General features: G+C 50.2%; 2 protein-coding genes across 3 annotated transcripts in view; one reads left to right on the top strand and one right to left on the bottom strand.

The window, feature by feature from the left end:
• The window catches only part of MYH7B (myosin heavy chain 7B), a 31,739-nt gene extending 25,851 nt beyond the window's left edge, over positions 1 to 5,888 (top strand). For both annotated transcript variants that reach the window (XM_059863051.1, XM_059863052.1), the window contains 14 exons: positions 11 to 137; positions 451 to 569; positions 759 to 955; positions 1,969 to 2,318; positions 2,808 to 2,932; positions 3,202 to 3,317; positions 3,433 to 3,625; positions 3,703 to 3,906; positions 4,013 to 4,138; positions 4,247 to 4,417; positions 4,688 to 4,792; positions 5,184 to 5,279; positions 5,430 to 5,567; positions 5,769 to 5,888. In XM_059863051.1, coding sequence (XP_059719034.1) covers positions 11 to 137; positions 451 to 569; positions 759 to 955; positions 1,969 to 2,318; positions 2,808 to 2,932; positions 3,202 to 3,317; positions 3,433 to 3,625; positions 3,703 to 3,906; positions 4,013 to 4,138; positions 4,247 to 4,417; positions 4,688 to 4,792; positions 5,184 to 5,279; positions 5,430 to 5,567; positions 5,769 to 5,774 — 2,073 coding nt within the window. In that variant the 3' untranslated portion in view covers positions 5,775 to 5,888. The remainder of the gene's footprint in view (positions 1 to 10; positions 138 to 450; positions 570 to 758; positions 956 to 1,968; positions 2,319 to 2,807; positions 2,933 to 3,201; positions 3,318 to 3,432; positions 3,626 to 3,702; positions 3,907 to 4,012; positions 4,139 to 4,246; positions 4,418 to 4,687; positions 4,793 to 5,183; positions 5,280 to 5,429; positions 5,568 to 5,768) is intronic.
• A 2,502-nt stretch (positions 5,889 to 8,390) lies between these two features.
• The window catches only part of TRPC4AP (transient receptor potential cation channel subfamily C member 4 associated protein), a 34,351-nt gene continuing 25,792 nt past the window's right edge, over positions 8,391 to 16,949 (bottom strand). The window contains exons 12-20 of the mRNA XM_059863003.1: positions 16,661 to 16,719; positions 14,567 to 14,668; positions 13,157 to 13,240; positions 12,767 to 12,857; positions 12,101 to 12,241; positions 10,858 to 10,966; positions 10,106 to 10,218; positions 9,669 to 9,875; positions 8,391 to 8,758 (exon numbers count right to left, since the gene is read on the bottom strand). Coding sequence (XP_059718986.1) covers positions 8,621 to 8,758; positions 9,669 to 9,875; positions 10,106 to 10,218; positions 10,858 to 10,966; positions 12,101 to 12,241; positions 12,767 to 12,857; positions 13,157 to 13,240; positions 14,567 to 14,668; positions 16,661 to 16,719 — 1,044 coding nt within the window. The 3' untranslated portion in view covers positions 8,391 to 8,620. The remainder of the gene's footprint in view (positions 8,759 to 9,668; positions 9,876 to 10,105; positions 10,219 to 10,857; positions 10,967 to 12,100; positions 12,242 to 12,766; positions 12,858 to 13,156; positions 13,241 to 14,566; positions 14,669 to 16,660; positions 16,720 to 16,949) is intronic.

The following is a 16,949-nucleotide window of genomic DNA, read 5'->3' as shown; positions in this document are numbered from 1 at the left end:
GTGCCTGCAGGCCAACGCTGAGAAGCTGTGCCGCACCTACGAGGACCAGCTGAACGAGGCCAAGGCCAGAGTGGACGAGCTGCAGCGGCAGCTGACGGACGTGAGCGCCCAGCGGGGCCGGCTGCAGACCGAGAACGGTGCGTGGGCACAGACCAGGGCACCCGGCTGCCTCAGAGTGCTCTGGCCCTGGGTGTGAGTGGGGCTCAGCCAGGCAGGGGAGTGGGGCTCAGCCAGGCAGGCTGTCCTCCTCCTCCTCCCATGAGGGAAAAACTCGGTGTGCCTCAGGAGGGATTCCTCGCTGGCATCCTTTGCCTTTAACTGGTTGCACCTCTGCCCAGCTTGCCCCACTGTGGGGACAGCTGGAGGCCACAGGCTCTGGGGGAGTGTGGGCTAGTGCAGATTGCAGCCCTACAGCCCTAAAATAGCTGTTTTGGCTGTGTTTGAACCCAGGGGAGCTTAGCCGGCTGCTGGAGGAGAAGGAGTCCTTCATCAACCAGCTGAGCCGTGGCAAGGTCTCCTTCTCACAGAGCATTGAGGAACTCAAGAGGCAGCTGGAGGAAGAGACCAAGGTGAGGTTTCAGGGCATGGCTGCTCTCTGAATGACACTGTGGCAGTGCCCCTTGGACTGGGGAGGTGGGACACACCCTGCACACAGGGCAGCTCTTCACCTGGGAAGAACAGAAGTTCCCTGCTGCTGCTCCTGGTGCCATGGCCAGTGTCCTGGAGCCTGGAGCCAGCTGCTGCTCTCTCTTCCTCAGGGCAAGAGTGCCCTGGCCCATGCCCTGCAAGCCTCCCGGCACGACTGTGACCTGCTGCGGGAGCAGTACGAGGAGGAGGTGGAGGCCAAGAGCGAGCTCCAGAGGAACTTGTCCAAAGCCAATGCTGAGGTGGCCCAGTGGAGAACCAAGTATGAGACTGATGCCATCCAGAGGACTGAGGAGCTGGAGGAAGCCAAGTAAGTCCCATGGCACAAGTCACGTCCTTGTAGGTGGCAGTTTTCTGTTCAGCAGTGGGGCTCTCCCAGACCTGGGGTGACACAGCACGCTCCTGCCTCTTGTAAAATTAGGGCACCCCCAGTGAAGGAAGAGAAAATTATGCATTGGACCCTATGTTTTTAGAAGGTTAATTTATTACTTTATTATACTATATTATTCTGTATTACATTATATCACATCTAAACTGAATCTGCTAAGTACTCAAATCTGTTCTACTGCACAGCATCTCGTGACTGTCAGCTGTCAGTCCCAATACACACACACACGTGTGGTGTTAGTGAGGTCACCAGGACGAGGTGAGAGATGAGAATCTGGCTCCATGTTCTCAGAAGGCTGATTGATATTACATTACATTACATTACATTACATTACATTACATTTTATATATGATATGGTATGATATGATATTATGCTATACTAAAACTATACTAAAGAAAGAGAAAGGGTACATCAGAAGGCTTAACAGGAATGAATAATAAAAACTCATCACTCTTCAGAGCCTTGACACAGCTAGACCATGATTGGTCATTAAATTAAAACAATTTGCATGTTTGGATAAACAATCTCCAGACCACATTCCAGAGGAGCAAAACATGGAGAAGCTGAGGCTTCTCATCTTTCCAGGAGAAGAAATCCTGGTGAAGGGATTTTTCAGAAAATATGACAGGGACACACATGGATTTAATTGGTCAGTGAATTAAAATACTTACACTAGAATCTAATTACTTATTCTCTTCAGGTAAACAGTCTTTCACAATTCATTCTTGTGAACAACACAGGCGGAGCAAACGAGATAAGAATTGTTTTTCTTTTCCCTGAAGTTCAGAGGATATGAATCTCAGAATTTCTTTGGGAAGTTGTGCCTTGCATTTCTCTGTGAGGAGAAATGTGACGACCCCTGCCTGGGTCAGGGGCTGTGGGGCGGGGTGGCAGCGGGGCAGGGAGCGCTCCATGACCCCGGTGCCATGGGCAGGAAGAAGCTGGCCACCCGGCTGCAGGAGGCAGAGGAGGCCGTGGAGGCCGCCCACGCCAAGTGCTCCTCGCTGGAGAAGACCAAGCACCGTCTGCAGACGGAGATCGAGGACCTCTCGGTGGAGCTGGAGCGCGCCAACTCGGCCTGCGCTGCCCTGGACAAGAAGCAGCGCAACTTCGACAGGGTCCTGGCCGAGTGGAGGCAGAAGCACGAGGAGAGCCAGGTGGAGCTGGAGGCCTCGCAGAAGGAGTCGCGCAGCCTGAGCACGGAGCTCTTCAAGCTCAAGAACGCCTATGAGGAGTCCCTGGACAACCTGGAGACCCTTAAGAGGGAGAACAAGAACCTGCAGGGTAGGACTGGGCTCAAGCACTCCCCTGGGGCTCTGCCCAGGCTCCTGCTCCTGCCCTGTTCTCAGACATGTGGGATTGGGTCCCCTCTTGGCCAGGAGAGGCCTTGCTGCTCAGCCCATCTGCTGCAGGGATGCAGCAGCCCTGCTGGGATGTCAGCGTGTGTCCTGCCCCCGTGCTGGGCACACTGTGGGAGGACTGGCAGGGACACTTGGCTCCTGTCCCCAGATGGCTCCTGTTCCCAAATGGTGCTGCCAAGTGCCATGATGCTGCCTTGGAGGTGTTGCTGTTGGACAAACAGGTCTCCCCAGGTCCTTAATGTCTCTTCAATGCTCTCTCCCAGACTGCAGAAATGTTCCCAAGCACAGCCTTGGCTGCTCTTTGAGGGTCTGAGAGACACCAGCTGAGCCTGGGCAGCGGGATGGGGACATCATTTGCACAGGGCTGATCTCACAAGCTCCTTCCTGACCAAACTCCTTCTGTCCCTGGCAGAGGAAATTGCTGATTTGACTGACCAGATCAGTCTGGGAGGCAAAACCATCCATGAGCTGGAGAAGGTGAAGAAAGTGCTGGAGGGTGAGAAGAGTGATATCCAGGCAGCTCTGGAGGAGGCTGAGGTGAGTCCTTGTTTCCCATATGTTCCTGCTGCCCCCAGGAGCCACTGGCCCACCCTGCAGCTCTGGTTGTATGGGGTGACAGTCCTGAGCCAGGCTGTGACCCCTGGGAATCCCATTCATCGGGGTCCCACAACCACTGCAGACACTGGGGTGGCTCCACCTGCTCTGCCCCCCATAGCAATGGGCTGGGGGACAAAGCCTGGGGTGGTGGGTGGCCAGGGGGAGCCCCCTTCCCAGGAACCACCTTCCCATGGCTGAGCTGTCTCTAGGGAGCCCTGGAGCACGAGGAGAGCAAGACCCTGCGCATCCAGCTGGAGCTGAACCAGATCAAGGCTGAGATGGACAGGAAGCTGGCGGAGAAGGACGAGGAGTTTGAGAACCTGAGGTGTGAGGGGTGGGGGGACAGGCTGGGACGTGGCTGCAGGGGCAGAGCTGGCACTGTGACCTGGCAGGGCTGGGTGTCCCCAGGGGACGTGGCTGATGCGTGGCCTCTCCTGCAGGCGCAACCACCAGCGCGCCATGGACTCCATGCAGGCCTCGCTGGACGCAGAGGCCCGGGCCAAGAACGAGGCCGTGCGGCTGAGGAAGAAGATGGAGGGGGACCTGAACGAGATGGAGATCCAGCTGAACCACGCCAACCGCCAGGCTGCCGAGTTCCAGAAGCTGGGCCGCCAGCTCCAGGCCCAGATCAAGGTTGGGACAGACTCAGTGCCGTGCCTGCTGCCAGCCTGGCTCCTGGCTGTCCCCACTGAGCCCATGCTGCCCCACAGGACCTGCAGATCGAGCTGGATGACACCCAGCGCCACAACGATGACCTGAAGGAGCAGGTGGGTGCCCTGGAGCGCCGCAGCAACCTGCTGCTGGCAGAGGTGGAGGAGCTGCGGGCAGCGCTGGAGCAGGCTGAGAGGAGCAGGAAGCTGGCAGAGCAGGAGCTGCTGGAGACCACCGAGAGGGTCACCCTGCTCCACTCCCAGGTGAGGCACTGCCAAGTCCCGTGTCCACACTGGTGGGAGAGCCAGGAGTCTGTTCAGCTGTGGTGAGTGACCAGTTCTGGTCACACTGCACCTGCTCTGTTTGCAGAACATGGGTCTGATCAACCAGAAGAAGAAGCTGGAGGCAGATGTCTCCCAGCTGAGCAGCGAGGTGGAGGATGCGGTGCAGGAGTGTCGCAATGCCGAGGAGAAGGCAAAGAAGGCCATCACGGATGTAAGAGAGTGGTGGGGACTGCTGTGTGGGTCTCACATCCCCACTGAGCCCTGGTCTGGCAGGGCTGCCTGGCCGTGAGGTGATGTTCCCCTGCTCCTGGCCTTGCAGGCTGCCATGATGGCAGAGGAGCTGAAGAAGGAGCAGGACACGAGTGCACACCTGGAACGCATGAAGAAGAACATGGAGCAGACCATCAAGGACCTGCAGATGCGCCTGGACGAGGCAGAGCAGATTGCTCTCAAGGGGGGCAAGAAGCAGATCCAGAAGCTGGAAGCCAGGGTGAGACAGTAGGGGCAGATCCCTGGCTGCGTTCTTCAGGAGCCAACTCCTGGGCCTGCCCCAGTCCCTGTGGCACCAGACTCTGCCCCATCCCTCTGAGGACTGGTGGTGCCTCTGGGGGACCAGGGGACAGTTCCCAAGGCCCTGCCAGGCTGGGCCCTGCTCAGGATGCCTCTGAGGATTTTCTGATCTGGGAAAGTGGCTTGGCTTTCGCTGGGCTGGTGCTGGTGCATGGGAGCCAAGTGCTGAGCCAGTCTGTGCCCCCTGCAGGTGCGGGAGCTGGAGGGAGAGCTGGATGGGGAGCAGAAGAAGATGGCAGAGGCCCAGAAGGGCATTCGCAAGTATGAGCGCAGGATCAAGGAGCTGAGCTACCAGGTACAGCAGCTCTGGACACAGGTCCAGCCCTGGTCCAGCAGCACCTGGCACACCTCCCTTTGCCTGGCCTCATGTTACCCCAGAACCCATCCACAAAGCCCAGCCCAGCCTGGGCTGCTTCTGGGCTCTGTGTGGGCAATGACAACAGCTGCACAAGCTTCTCCCTGTCACAACATCCTCTCCCTTCTCTGGGTCCCTCTGCCCATTTCCCAGCACCTCCTGAGCTGGATGATGAGACACAAGGGGCGACCAAGGGACAGGTGCTGTGACACCGGGCTGGGTTGGTGGGGCAGGTTGGTGCTGTGTTTGTGACCTGGCACCAATGGGACTCTGATAAAGGTGGAGGTGAGGGGCTGCTGGGGTCTGGCTAAGGGAGCTGGGCCACTTGCAGGCTGAGGAAGACCGGAAGAACCTGGCTCGGATGCAGGACCTGATTGACAAGCTGCAGAGCAAGGTCAAGAGCTACAAGCGCCAGTTTGAGGAGGCAGTAAGTGCCCATCACTGCTCTGGGACAGGGGACAGGGCTGTTCCTCCCAGGGACTGCCTCCACGGCTGCCAGGGGCCACGACAGCCATGTGGGGAGCTCAGAGCTGTCCCCTGTGTCCCATGCACCCTGTCCTCCTCTCTCCCTCCCCAGGAGCAGCAGGCCAACTCCAACCTGGTGAAGTACCGCAAGGTGCAGCACGAGCTGGATGACGCCGAGGAGCGCGCTGACATCGCCGAGAGCCAGGTCAACAAACTGCGTGCCCGCAGCAGGGACGTGGTCATCTCCAAGGTGGGCACCCCTGGGTGGGAGCATGGGGAGCTGGGCACGGCTCCTGCCAGCCCTGGAGCCAGGGGAGTGACCACAGGCACAGTCACACCCTGCTGTGGCTCTGCTGCCTCGCCTCCCGCTGATGCTGGGGCTGAAGGGTGGCAGAGTGCTCCATGCCTCCGGATCCCCCTCTCACCAAAGCCCTTTGGGGATTTTTTCCAGCATTAGGAGCCTGGCTGCCCTGCCCTGCCCTGTCCCGGCTGCTGCTATAGGTTGGAGGCAAGTGGCTGCAACAGTCACTGTCAGCTTTGCACTGCATGAATAAATGTAGATCAGCCAGAACCGGCTCTGTTGTGTGGCACAGGGGAAGCAGGGCCTTGGCCTCTGCCCCTGGGGTCTTGGGGAGCATCTTCACAGGGAGACACAGGCAGGAGAGAAGCTCAGTCCTCTCTCCCAACTCTATGGCCCTGGCTTGGGATGGGTTTTGGGAAAAGAGCCCTTTCCTCATACCTCCCCACCAGAACACAGCTCTAACTGCAGGGGACCAGAGCTGAGGCATGAGGCACGACAGACCTCAGCCATTACTCCTGAGAAAATAAAGTCCCCTAATATACAGCCCTGGAGAGAGTTAGGGCTTTAGCAAAGGCACTGGAAAGAAAGACACCTCCACTCATTTCTTTAAAATAGATTTCTTTAATAGTTTCCATTTAATATGTTTATTTGCAGTTAGCAAATCGGCATTAATCAGGGCAGCACGAACCTCAGCACTCCACGGGGACAGTGCACACTTCCAGAGGTATTTGTTAGTGCCACGGGTCCCACCTCCCTCCCAGCCCAGCCCAGAGCCCGTTGGCACCTCCATGGGTCTGGTCCCTCTCACCATGAGATTGCTGTGGCATCTGGCATGGACAGACATCCCAAAGGACCGTGGCCCCAGCTGGGATTTGACTGTGACCCTCTGTGCTCTGGGGCAGAGCCTTTTCCCTGGAGGCCAGCACACTCCATCCCTGGAGGAGCTGCCAGGGCTTTCTTCCCTGTGCCCTTCTCTGCCCAGCCAGCCCAAAAGCAAAGCCCAGCCTGTGCTCCCAGGCCTGGGAGGACCATCAGAGGTGGTGAGGACTCAGCTCAGCTTTCCCCAGGCCAAGGGCAAGGCCAGAGGTAGCTGGGCCCCAAACTGTCTTTAAAACACAGAGGGGAGCGAGACTGCAGGGTTACAACAGCAATTAGTGGCTGCACCAATTAACTACACTGTGGAAAAGGCATCCCTTAACTTAAAAGCCTTTTAATTTGAAGCATTTATTTTAAGTGTACATCTATTACAGTTAAGAAGAAGCAAAGATACACCAAAATCACTAATACCCAAGAACAAAAAAAGTACAGATGAGAAAGAAATGAGCTGAGGGGAAGGAGGGGTAGGGTGGGAGTGACCTGGTGAGGAACAGAGGTGAAGCTGCCATGGCAAGAAGCTCCCCAGGGTACCCTCACCAGAGCAGGGTGCAGCTCCCAGGGAGGGACACCAGAAACCCCAGGAGCTCCTGCAAGGCTCCAGCTTTATGCACAAGCTCAGCAGCTCTGACCACCCTGTGAGCCCACAGCAGGACACTGAGTTGTGGGAGAAGAGAAAGGAGAAGGGAGATGCTCAGAGACAAGTCCTACCCCTGGGGCTGGAGCCTCCTTCACTCCTCCAGCCCCAGCACAGGGAGCCTCAGGGTGGGTTTCATGCTGCCAGCAACGAGACAAAAGGCTGCAGCTCTGGGACATCCTCACCCCTCTGGAGCCTGGACAGAGCCAAAGTCATCTCGTCAAATAAATTAGAAAATGCTAAAAAAATTCAGATGGTGTGTTTCAAAACTGATCTCTTTTAGCTGTAGCTACAAGACATGTTTCTGACTTAAATGTAGTGGCTTAAGTGTAGTGTGTCTCATTCCTGGGTATTGGAATGTGTTAGAGCAACATGGTGTTGGTGAGCAGGCAGGGCACATGCAGGTTTGGCAGTCAAGACTGCCAAAACCCCATTCCCCCTTCCCAACATATCCTACAAAGTTACTTTCAACCAGGAGTGTTTATTCCCAGCATTTAACACATTCTGATTAAAACAGATCCAGGAAAAAACGGACATCTCCAGTAAATATTGCACTTCCAAGATTAATGTGTGTGTTGATATTAAGGGCTGAAAGCAGAGACTGACATAAGACTTCCAGGCATAGCAGGTTAACATCAAGAGCAATGGTCCTGAAAAGGATTTTAAAACCAGATTAGTTACCCAAGAAGGGACAAGCCGCAAGTTTAAAAAATTAGTACATTTTAATGCTAGTGCTCCATGAAAAAGCCAACCCCTGCTGCAATTCCACCACTGCTGAAATGTCTCTGTTCTCCAGCACTGTGAAACGCCTCTGGATGGGAAGGATCTGCAGGAAGGACAGCAGGAGCAGAGGTTCTCTCCTAATGCACAGACAGATTTAGTACCAAATGATCCCAAAGGCGATGGTAAAGAGGTGACTGGAGCTGGGGCTCTCAGGAATTCAAAGCACACACGCACACACACACTCATGCTCTAACCAACCCCAAAGCCCTGATTCCAAAGCCCGGCGGAAGAGTTAACACCTGCAGGGAGTCCTCGTGGTGGTTTTGCACGTGGCTGGTGGTGGGGTCCTGCTCAGATGGGCTCCTTGGACCTCACACTTGGAGGGCAATTGCTGTGCTTTTCGACCTGCTCGTCCTGGCAGCCCTGAGAGAGCCACACCTCAACTGGCACATACAGAGAAGAGAACCCTCACGTCAGCAAAACCCCTTCTGCCAGCCTCACCGGACTGGCAGAGAGGAAAAAAAAATAATACAGGCTGGTTTGTGCAGGTGATTATTTTTATCCCAGAACAACTGGAAGATACATCCCTGAATGTGTTGCCCAGAGAGCTGTCCGAGTCTCAGAGGTCAGAGCTGGGGGCCAGCAGGGGTGGGGGTGGGACGACGCTCCGCAGCTCCGAGCTGCACACACACACTACACAGCGTATCCCTGAAAATCCCCGGGCTGTGAGGGACCCTCCGAGCTGCCCATCAGAAGCTGGAGGTGGGAATTACTCCTCGGAGAAGTCTCTGTCAATGTCCATGTACGCCTCGTCGATGTAGCTGACTATGGCACAGGGGGACGTCCGGTCCGGACTGAGCAGTATCGAAACAGTCTCTTTCCAGTAGGTAAAACTAATACAGGAGCTCTGTGGGCACAGAAAACAGGGGGGTCAGTGGAGGCCACAGCAGGGAACACCTCCCCAAGCTGAAAAATCACTTCCTGTTCAGCCTGAGCTGCCCAGCCCCACAGTGTGACCAACACTTTGGATTCCCCACTCTGCCCTCCCTCCTTGAGGCCCAGCAGAAGGGCTGGGTGTGGAACAACTACACCCTCTACACTCTCCAGATGCAGACAAGGACTCCCAGTGCCTCTGGCAGCTGCTAAGAGCAGCACAGGGTGACCCCAGCCTGCCTGGGCCAGTAGACCCATAATCCAAACTTCTCCTCTGCTGTCCAGTCCCAACACAAACTGGGACCTTGTGGTGCCACAGATAAGCCAATGCTGGAATTAGCTCCTGTTCCTGAGAGCACAAAAACCAACACACTCCCTGCTCACCCCCCTCCTGCACTATTCCCACCAAAAGGGAAAAAAAGAGCCAAAAGGCTTTTGGGCCAGCAGCCCAACACCAGACCACATGTCTCCCACATAACTGGATAGCTGGTTATTTCTACCCACCAGTGACCCAGGACAAACCAGCTCTGGCACAGAAACCTGCAGGCTGCTCCCTTGGCTTCCAGCAGCTATATCAGATATTCTTGTGCACTGTCTGCAACACCAGGAAGAGGGAACAGTCTGGCTAAGCTGCTAACTACTATGGGAACTGCATTCTGTCTTGCCTCCCCCTCCCTGGCCATCCTGCCAGCCCTACCTCTCCACCCCACTCAGCACTAGCAAGTCTCACTTCTGTGTGCCAGAGCCAAGACCTCAGGCTCTGTTTCCAGGGAAGCCCAGCACCTGCCTTGTGGCAGAACTTTCTCCCTTCTTTCCCTTCCCAAGGTCCCATTTTTGCCAGGGGATTGGCAGACAGGCATTGCCATGCTAAGAGGGTCACATACATTTTCTAAGCAGGTGCTGTCTTTATCCTTGTTGAGGTAATGCTGCTGCCAGAATCGCAGCAGACTGTGGAAGTTGTTCAGGATGAAGCCAGGGTATTTTTCTGTGTATTCCATCTGTTGCAAGGTGCGCAGATAAAAAGGGAGCTTTTCTTTCCTTCGGGCCAGCATTAGGATAACTAAACTTGTGTTCAAACAACTGACATTTTCCTGGAAGTAAAAATGACACAGCAAAAAAACCTAAATGCCAAGATAGGCTATACAACATGTTGTATACATGTTCCTATAAAACAATCCTGTGGAAAGCACACAGTGGAAGTGTTCCTGCACACAGCAAGGAAAAAGGGACATGGGTGCCCTCCAGGGAAAGGAGGCTCCCCAGCCCTGCTCCCCACTCCAGACCCAGTAAGGCAAGTGCAAGGGCCCTGGCAGCTCTTTACCTGTGTAAGTGTCTGTACATGGATAATATTGATGAGACGGAAGAGGAAGGACATTCTCATGGACATCTGGGACATGTAGGACAAGAGGCGGCACTCGGACAGGACCTCTGCAACTGCAGCAAGAGGAGAAACACAATCACCAGGTGTTAGAGAAGCTTCTTTGAGCCAGGTCTGATAAGCTCTGGGAGGTCTATAACACACCCAAGGTAGCTCAGCTAGCTTTGGAGGCATAAAAATCAGCAGGATGGCTTCTGTTGCACTGTTGGAAACAAAGAGGTTTGATAAAAGGCAAAATAACAGAGAAAAATTGTGCTAGGTGCAGGAGGTCTTTGCTCCTGGTAAAACACATTACAAAAGCCATTAGTCTCTTTGTTCACTTCTTTTTCCAGTCAATTGCCCAGGTGGGACTTTTTGGCTCCTGTCCAATTAGCTATCCTTAAGTTTGAGGTGAAGACCCCCAGGCCTATGAGGTGGTTTTTTCACCTTATTGAGAAGAGTAACTTCTAGGCTTATTTCTTTTCTGAGGGGACAAAGGAGAGTTTTGTCACTCTGTCAACAGGAGGCACACTCCTATATCCAGGTGCTGGAGGCTCAGACACACTGACCCAAGCACCAGGACAGTAAGAACTGGTGCTCAAAAGTTTCCATGTGGCATTTCCTTGTCTAAGCCCCAAAGTGTCAAAGCCCAGATTTAAATTAACCATTACCAGCACTGAACACCCCCCAGTCCCACCCCACTGCTTCCTGCCCACCTTTAGCATCAGACTGATTCTCAAAGCGGTCCAGGGACAGCGTGATGCAGCGAACCAGCATGTTTGAGTCCACCAGAGAGCTGTTGATCTGATTTAGAAATATCTGGAACTGAACAGAAACACTTTTTAGTGTTGAATTTCAAAGACTCCAATATATTTATACTCAGGGTCATTACCTTTTTTTTATCTCTAGCAAGGTAAGAGGAGACATTGCTCCCAGCCCTGCCTCGCCCCACCCAAGGCAACACTGGCACTGAGGCCTGACAAAGGGATCACTTAAAACCACTATGGAATGAAAAATACCATCCTGGTATCCCTAAAATCTCTTTTTAAGCCACATCACTCCAATGAAAGTGAGATTTCATACACTAATTGCTTTGAAAGGGGGAATTCCTGCAGCTCCATGTTTTCCTACACTGATTTTGTACAAGCAGACAGCACTAGGGAGGAATACAGTGAGGGAGTCACACAGAATGAGAGCTAAACCCAGTCAGAGATCAATAAACAGGAAGCACAGAGGAAATATAAAGACACTCTCTAGAATGTTTGAGTTCATCTACTAGAGAAAAACCCCCAAAATAAATACAGCTTTCTTTTAAATACATTTATACATCCCTTTCCCAAGGTCTACCAGACCTAACAGCAGAGAGAAAAATTACAGCAACAAAAGCAAGAGTTTTAGGCCATTCAGAACCTGATATTAAATGTCCAAAGTGCACAAGAGCATGCAATCACTTTGTATAGAGCTGTCCATTGATGTGCACCTCAATTTTATAGTTAATTACACAAGCCATGGCTTTTAAAAATGTCTCTAAGTTCAAACAATACCAAATATCTACTGTCTACTGTCTGTAGTATCAAGTATTTTAAGCATTATTCATGAAGGAATTCCCACTGCAAGCTCCAGTAAAAGATTTTTTGGAGCTGTCTCAATGCCCACAACTATTACTTAACCCCAGATCTGGCAACTGCACAGGAAATGTTCTGTTACCCTTGAGCCTGACCTTAGGCCTGCCTGATCATGGAACAGGGCAATGTTTGCTGACCAGCTCAGCACTCACTGTCTCAGGACAGCTGGAGCACTGCTGAAAACAGAGGGACTTTGGCAACTCACCCCTTCACGTTTATTGTGCCCCAAGCTCTGAAACCCCACCAAACCCAAATGAATCAGAGTTTTAGTGCTATGTTTGGTTATAAAAGGGTGTAATTTGAACCAAAGGGGGCAGATCTTACAAATATTTACCTTCTCATCTGTGTTGATGTATTTGTTGAACCTCTTGAATGCATCAATATTGAATTTCATCAGCTCTCCCAGAAGGTCAAAGTAACTCTGAAGCACATCCCGTGACTTGCACTCACTATCAACAATGCAGTAGAGAATATGCTGGCAGGGGAGGAAAACATGTTATTGTCACAGCTTAGTCCAAGCCAGCAGCACAACACAGACTGTGATTCAATCAGAATTTAAAGCATTTATCTGCAAGTTCTTGGGTGACTGAATGCCACAACACCAACTAAAGACAACAATTCAGATGAGTCTCCTGTTAAAAGGAGCTCCCAGGGATGCAGGTTATACAAATGGTCACATCTGGCTGCCACAAGCAGAATTCACAGGTAATTTTTGAAGTGTTCCCAGTATTTGTCACAGTTACACAGGAATAAGGGACAGTTTTTTATTTATTATTATTGTTGCATCTATTGTGATTTCTCCAGTAAACTGTGATCCTGACTTATCTCCCTGAGTGTTTATTTCCCCACTACTGCAAGGGGGCAGCTTGAGTGGCCTTCATTTCCCCACTGAGTTTTAAACCCAGCATAATATTTAACTCTGCTACATTTTTATCCACTTTTGGTTCACTGCAGATAAATCCTTCTTGATTGCTATGGAGGATGCCTGAGCTAAACTTACCTCCAGGAGCCCTCTCTTGAGGAGGAACATCTGGTCTGCATAGGAGGTGGTGCCTCGCAGAAAACTTTCAACTGCCCTTGCTTGCCAAAACCTGAGAAAGAGAACAAAGGAGGTGTTAGTTTTGGGGCAAGGGAAGCACTTGATCACAACTGTAATTTAAATCCAGCTTCCTGATCTGTTTCATTCCACTCTAAAGCTAGACTCACATCTGTTGATCCTGCAGAAAATCACTGGCTGTGATTTCTTCACACCTGCACTGCTACCACAGCACAACAAAGCCAGACCTTTCCACAGCCTATTCTCCAACATTCTCAGCTGCTGTAAGCTGGACAAAACCAAGGCTACATCCCAGGGGTCTCAAACAACTCATAAGAGGCAAAGTGAACCCACCTGAAGGAGGATTCTGCTGGCTCCTTCTTCATGACCTGAAGCAGTCTGGTCAACAAACCTCTCTTCCCATCACAGACAAGGCTCCTGCAGCAGGTGAGAAATGACAGCTGAGTGGAAAGGCTGGGCAAGCACTGAATCCAGTCACTGCTCCAAAGCTTCTGATGGTCAAAACCTCAGTATTGAAGTACACAGTACAAATACTGTGCTAGTTCTACCAGCAGAGGAGTTCTCATTGCCCCTGGTAAATATCTGCAATACCTGCAACATGACTTCCAAATAAGTCCAAAAAGAAAAACTTTCTCTCCAAATTTTAATAATTTCAGAAATACCAATTCACAACTTATGTGAATCAAGAAAAAAAAAATACTACATTTGAGCTTAGAAGTGAAAGAAATTCCTTTTTTTTCCCCTCAAAAAATGTAAAGGAAAATCTAAATTCCATTCAGGAGGCAGAGCAGGGTATGGAAAGCTGTGTGCTACATTAGGCTGTACAGAGGCTGTGCAATTGCAATTTTGCTTGTATTAAACAGCACCTTCAGTGGAGCATCCAGCTGCATGAAATTAATTCAGAAGTAATGCCTTGATCTCATGTATCAAGAAAAGCAACATGAAAACTAAATGCTAAGGGTGAAAAAAAAGTTCTTCCCAATTAGACACAGTATTATGATAATAACTGTAATCCAGAAATCCTCTTAGAGATTCCCTTTTGCAGTGAGGTAAATCTGCTCTGTGCAGACCAAGTCCCTGCTGATACTCAGGGAGTACTCTGACAAAATAAATTCTGCAAACAACCTTCTATCTGCTGAGCTTTATACACCAGAATCATGTATTAAAGAGATTATTAGATCAAAACAGTCCATCTAACAGATACTCAAATGCAACAGAAGAGATTCAGTAAGTAGTTTAACATGTTAATCTAATTTAGCTTATTCTGGTTATTAGTTGCTCCTAAAATACTCTGAGTAGACACTTGGATGTGTTCATGCAGCCTGGAAATGGACATTTATGTGTGCACACACTGCTCCTGAATGCCAGCACTAAGATTTTACAGCAAGAGCAATTAAATGATTTGAATTTACTTTCCAGGTATGTCTGCAATGCCCAACCTGAGGAAAGTCAGACAGGCAGACCCAGCATATCACAGTGAAGTCTGAGCCATGAACTCAACCCCCTTTTTTTTAGGGGTTTTAAAGTTGCTTTTGTTTTTAAAGCACCTTACTCTGAGCACAAGCACACCTGAGATTTGCTAATGACCATCAACATCCCATAAGCCTGGACACCTCCCACTGAAAGGAGTCAGTGAAATGAAAGTGTGGTGGACAGACAGAGGTCAAACAGAAGAGCTGATGTCATACTGGAAGTCCTTCCCAAACTCTTAAATTGTGACCAACACCCTCAGTCCCCTCTCACCTGTCAGTGTTGACCACTGCATCCACTTCAGGGATGTTGGCTTTATGGGAGATTGCACTCAGCTCATTCAGCTCCTGGCTGTTCAAAAGGAGATACTTGTTCCTAAAGCAAGACAGTGGGGGAGAAGCAGGATGAATCCAAGAGGCAAAAATGCCATTTCATGAAAAGCAGAGGCACAGGACTACAAGGGCTGCAGGACTGGGCAAGCTGCTTTCTCCTGGCTGCTCTTCACAGCATTCCCACTCTGCTCCCTGTACCAGGCCAGCCAGCTGCAGCTTGGGAAAACCTCCTCCAAAATTTACCAAATGCCACTTTCAACACTGAGCAGCTTTGAGATGATGGTTCTTTGCTGACTTGTTTGGGATCTTATGGTTTGTAAATAATTTCTTCTGGATAAGGATCATTTTTTTAAAAAAATCTAAGCAACATTTTGCTGAATTTCAGACCAAAATTAGTATGAAATAGCAAACTTTTTCACAGCTTTGTGAAGTTTTCTCCACCCTAGAGTGACTGCTCTTTTTAAGTAATAAACCTCTCTGTAAGTAAGAAAGCAGAATTTGCAAAAAAGGACTCAGTCATCCTGGTATTTTATTATCTGAACAAACTTTACCCTGGAAATATTTTAAAACAGCATGAAAAGTAAAGATCCAAATAAAAATGGATATAGATCCCAGAAATGTACATAAATTCTTTATCAAATACTGAACTTTTCATAATGAAAATAAATTATTTTGTCTGTAAAGTGAACAAACTGCAGAATAAATATGACAGAGCAGAAATGTAGAGCAGGGGCTTCCTTTGCCCAAAAGCAGTGTGCTCCCTGAGAGTCTTTCTGCTTCCAAGTGTTCAAAATCAGACAGCAAAGATTCCTTTTCAGGAAAGCTCAGGGGGCAGAGGATGCAGTAATGAGTGTGAGTTTCCTTCTTGTTTCCAACACTCTCTTAGGTTAGTGCTCATTGAGGCTCTTGTGTAAAGCTTCTTTTGATGTGGACTGAACAGGTTTCTGCAGTGAGAACAGAGCCCTTCTCTCCCTGCAATACACAGCTCTGCAAGTCTGGTTTGGACACAATTTCACTGAATGAACATCAGCATACAAGTACTTGGCTCTCATCTTGTCCTCAGTTAACTCAGCTTATCTGTGATTTCACAGAAAGTTCATGTAATTGTTTAAACCCCCCCAAGAGATTCCACACATTCCACTTGCTCCAATGCTACAGCTGGGAGCTGTTTGCTGCTCAAACAAGCCTGAGATCTTTGTAGCAGCCACTTAAGCAGTAACATCACCTGTAAGAGATTTTATTGGAAAACCTGGAGTGATTCCCAGGCAAACAATGCAATGTCTTGCACGAAGGATTTACAATAGGTCAGCATTCCCTCCCTGTCTATGTCCAGCAGCTCTGCATTCTCTAATATTCCACACTCAAAAAGGCTGATATTTGAAATCTATCCAACAGGACTAAAATCCTGCCCAAAAATACCAGCCTGGCTCTAGGAATGAGCAGCACCTCAAGGGCAACATGCCTCTAACACAGGAGTTTGTAAGGAAGTGGACACTATCTCCCAGGACTGAATGAGAGCAACACTGATGGAATGCAGGATGCAATTCCACAAGTCTCAAACACCTTTGTACCAGCAGCACAGCATTAAATATTAAATATTAAATAGCCCCAAGCAAACTGCACCACCCCTCCAATTATTCCAGCACACCCAAGTTTTCCTAAGGATTTATTTTGAAGGCAGACAGGAGATTTCTTTGTATTTCCATGGCTCACTGTCAGCTCTCAGTAGAGGGCAAAAAAGAAGAAAGCTGCCTCCTTATTGCTTCAGCCAGAAAGTGTTAACTCATCCTGTACATGTTTCAGCCCATCTCAACACAAGACAAAATGGGCTGGGTTTAACCACACCAGACATATTCAGACATGCCCACCACAGAGCAAATTCTTAGGCTGTTACAGCAAGAGCTGAAAGGAACATGAAGTTTAGGGACACTACAACATTGCCTTCACATGGAGCCTGCCCTGTGCCCAGGACACCTGGAACCACAGCCAGGCAAACAGCACCAAGCCACAACCCACCACAGCTTCTCATACTCACTCATGGTGGTCACTGAAGCTCTGAAGAAGCCTCAAGAATTGTATCTTTAAAGTAATGTCCTAAAAGGAGACAAGAAAGGTAAAAAAAAAAAATCACTGCTTTAGTATTTTTGGCTATCATCAGTTACCAAGCAGGCATGAAACAGCTGAATGGAAAACCTTTCCAAATCAAACCCCTTTGGACAGCAGAGCAAGTGACTTGCACAAATGGAGAAGCTGCACTTCCCAAAATAGAAGTGGAGATTGCCTCCAAGCCTATGCACCTAACAGGTAATAATTCCTTCTCACTG

This window comes from Haemorhous mexicanus, chromosome 18 (genome assembly GCF_027477595.1).
Source record: "Haemorhous mexicanus isolate bHaeMex1 chromosome 18, bHaeMex1.pri, whole genome shotgun sequence".
NCBI lineage: Eukaryota > Metazoa > Chordata > Aves > Passeriformes > Fringillidae > Haemorhous > Haemorhous mexicanus.
Note: the sequence above shows the minus strand (reverse complement) of the source record. Positions and strands in the feature narration are given on the sequence as shown.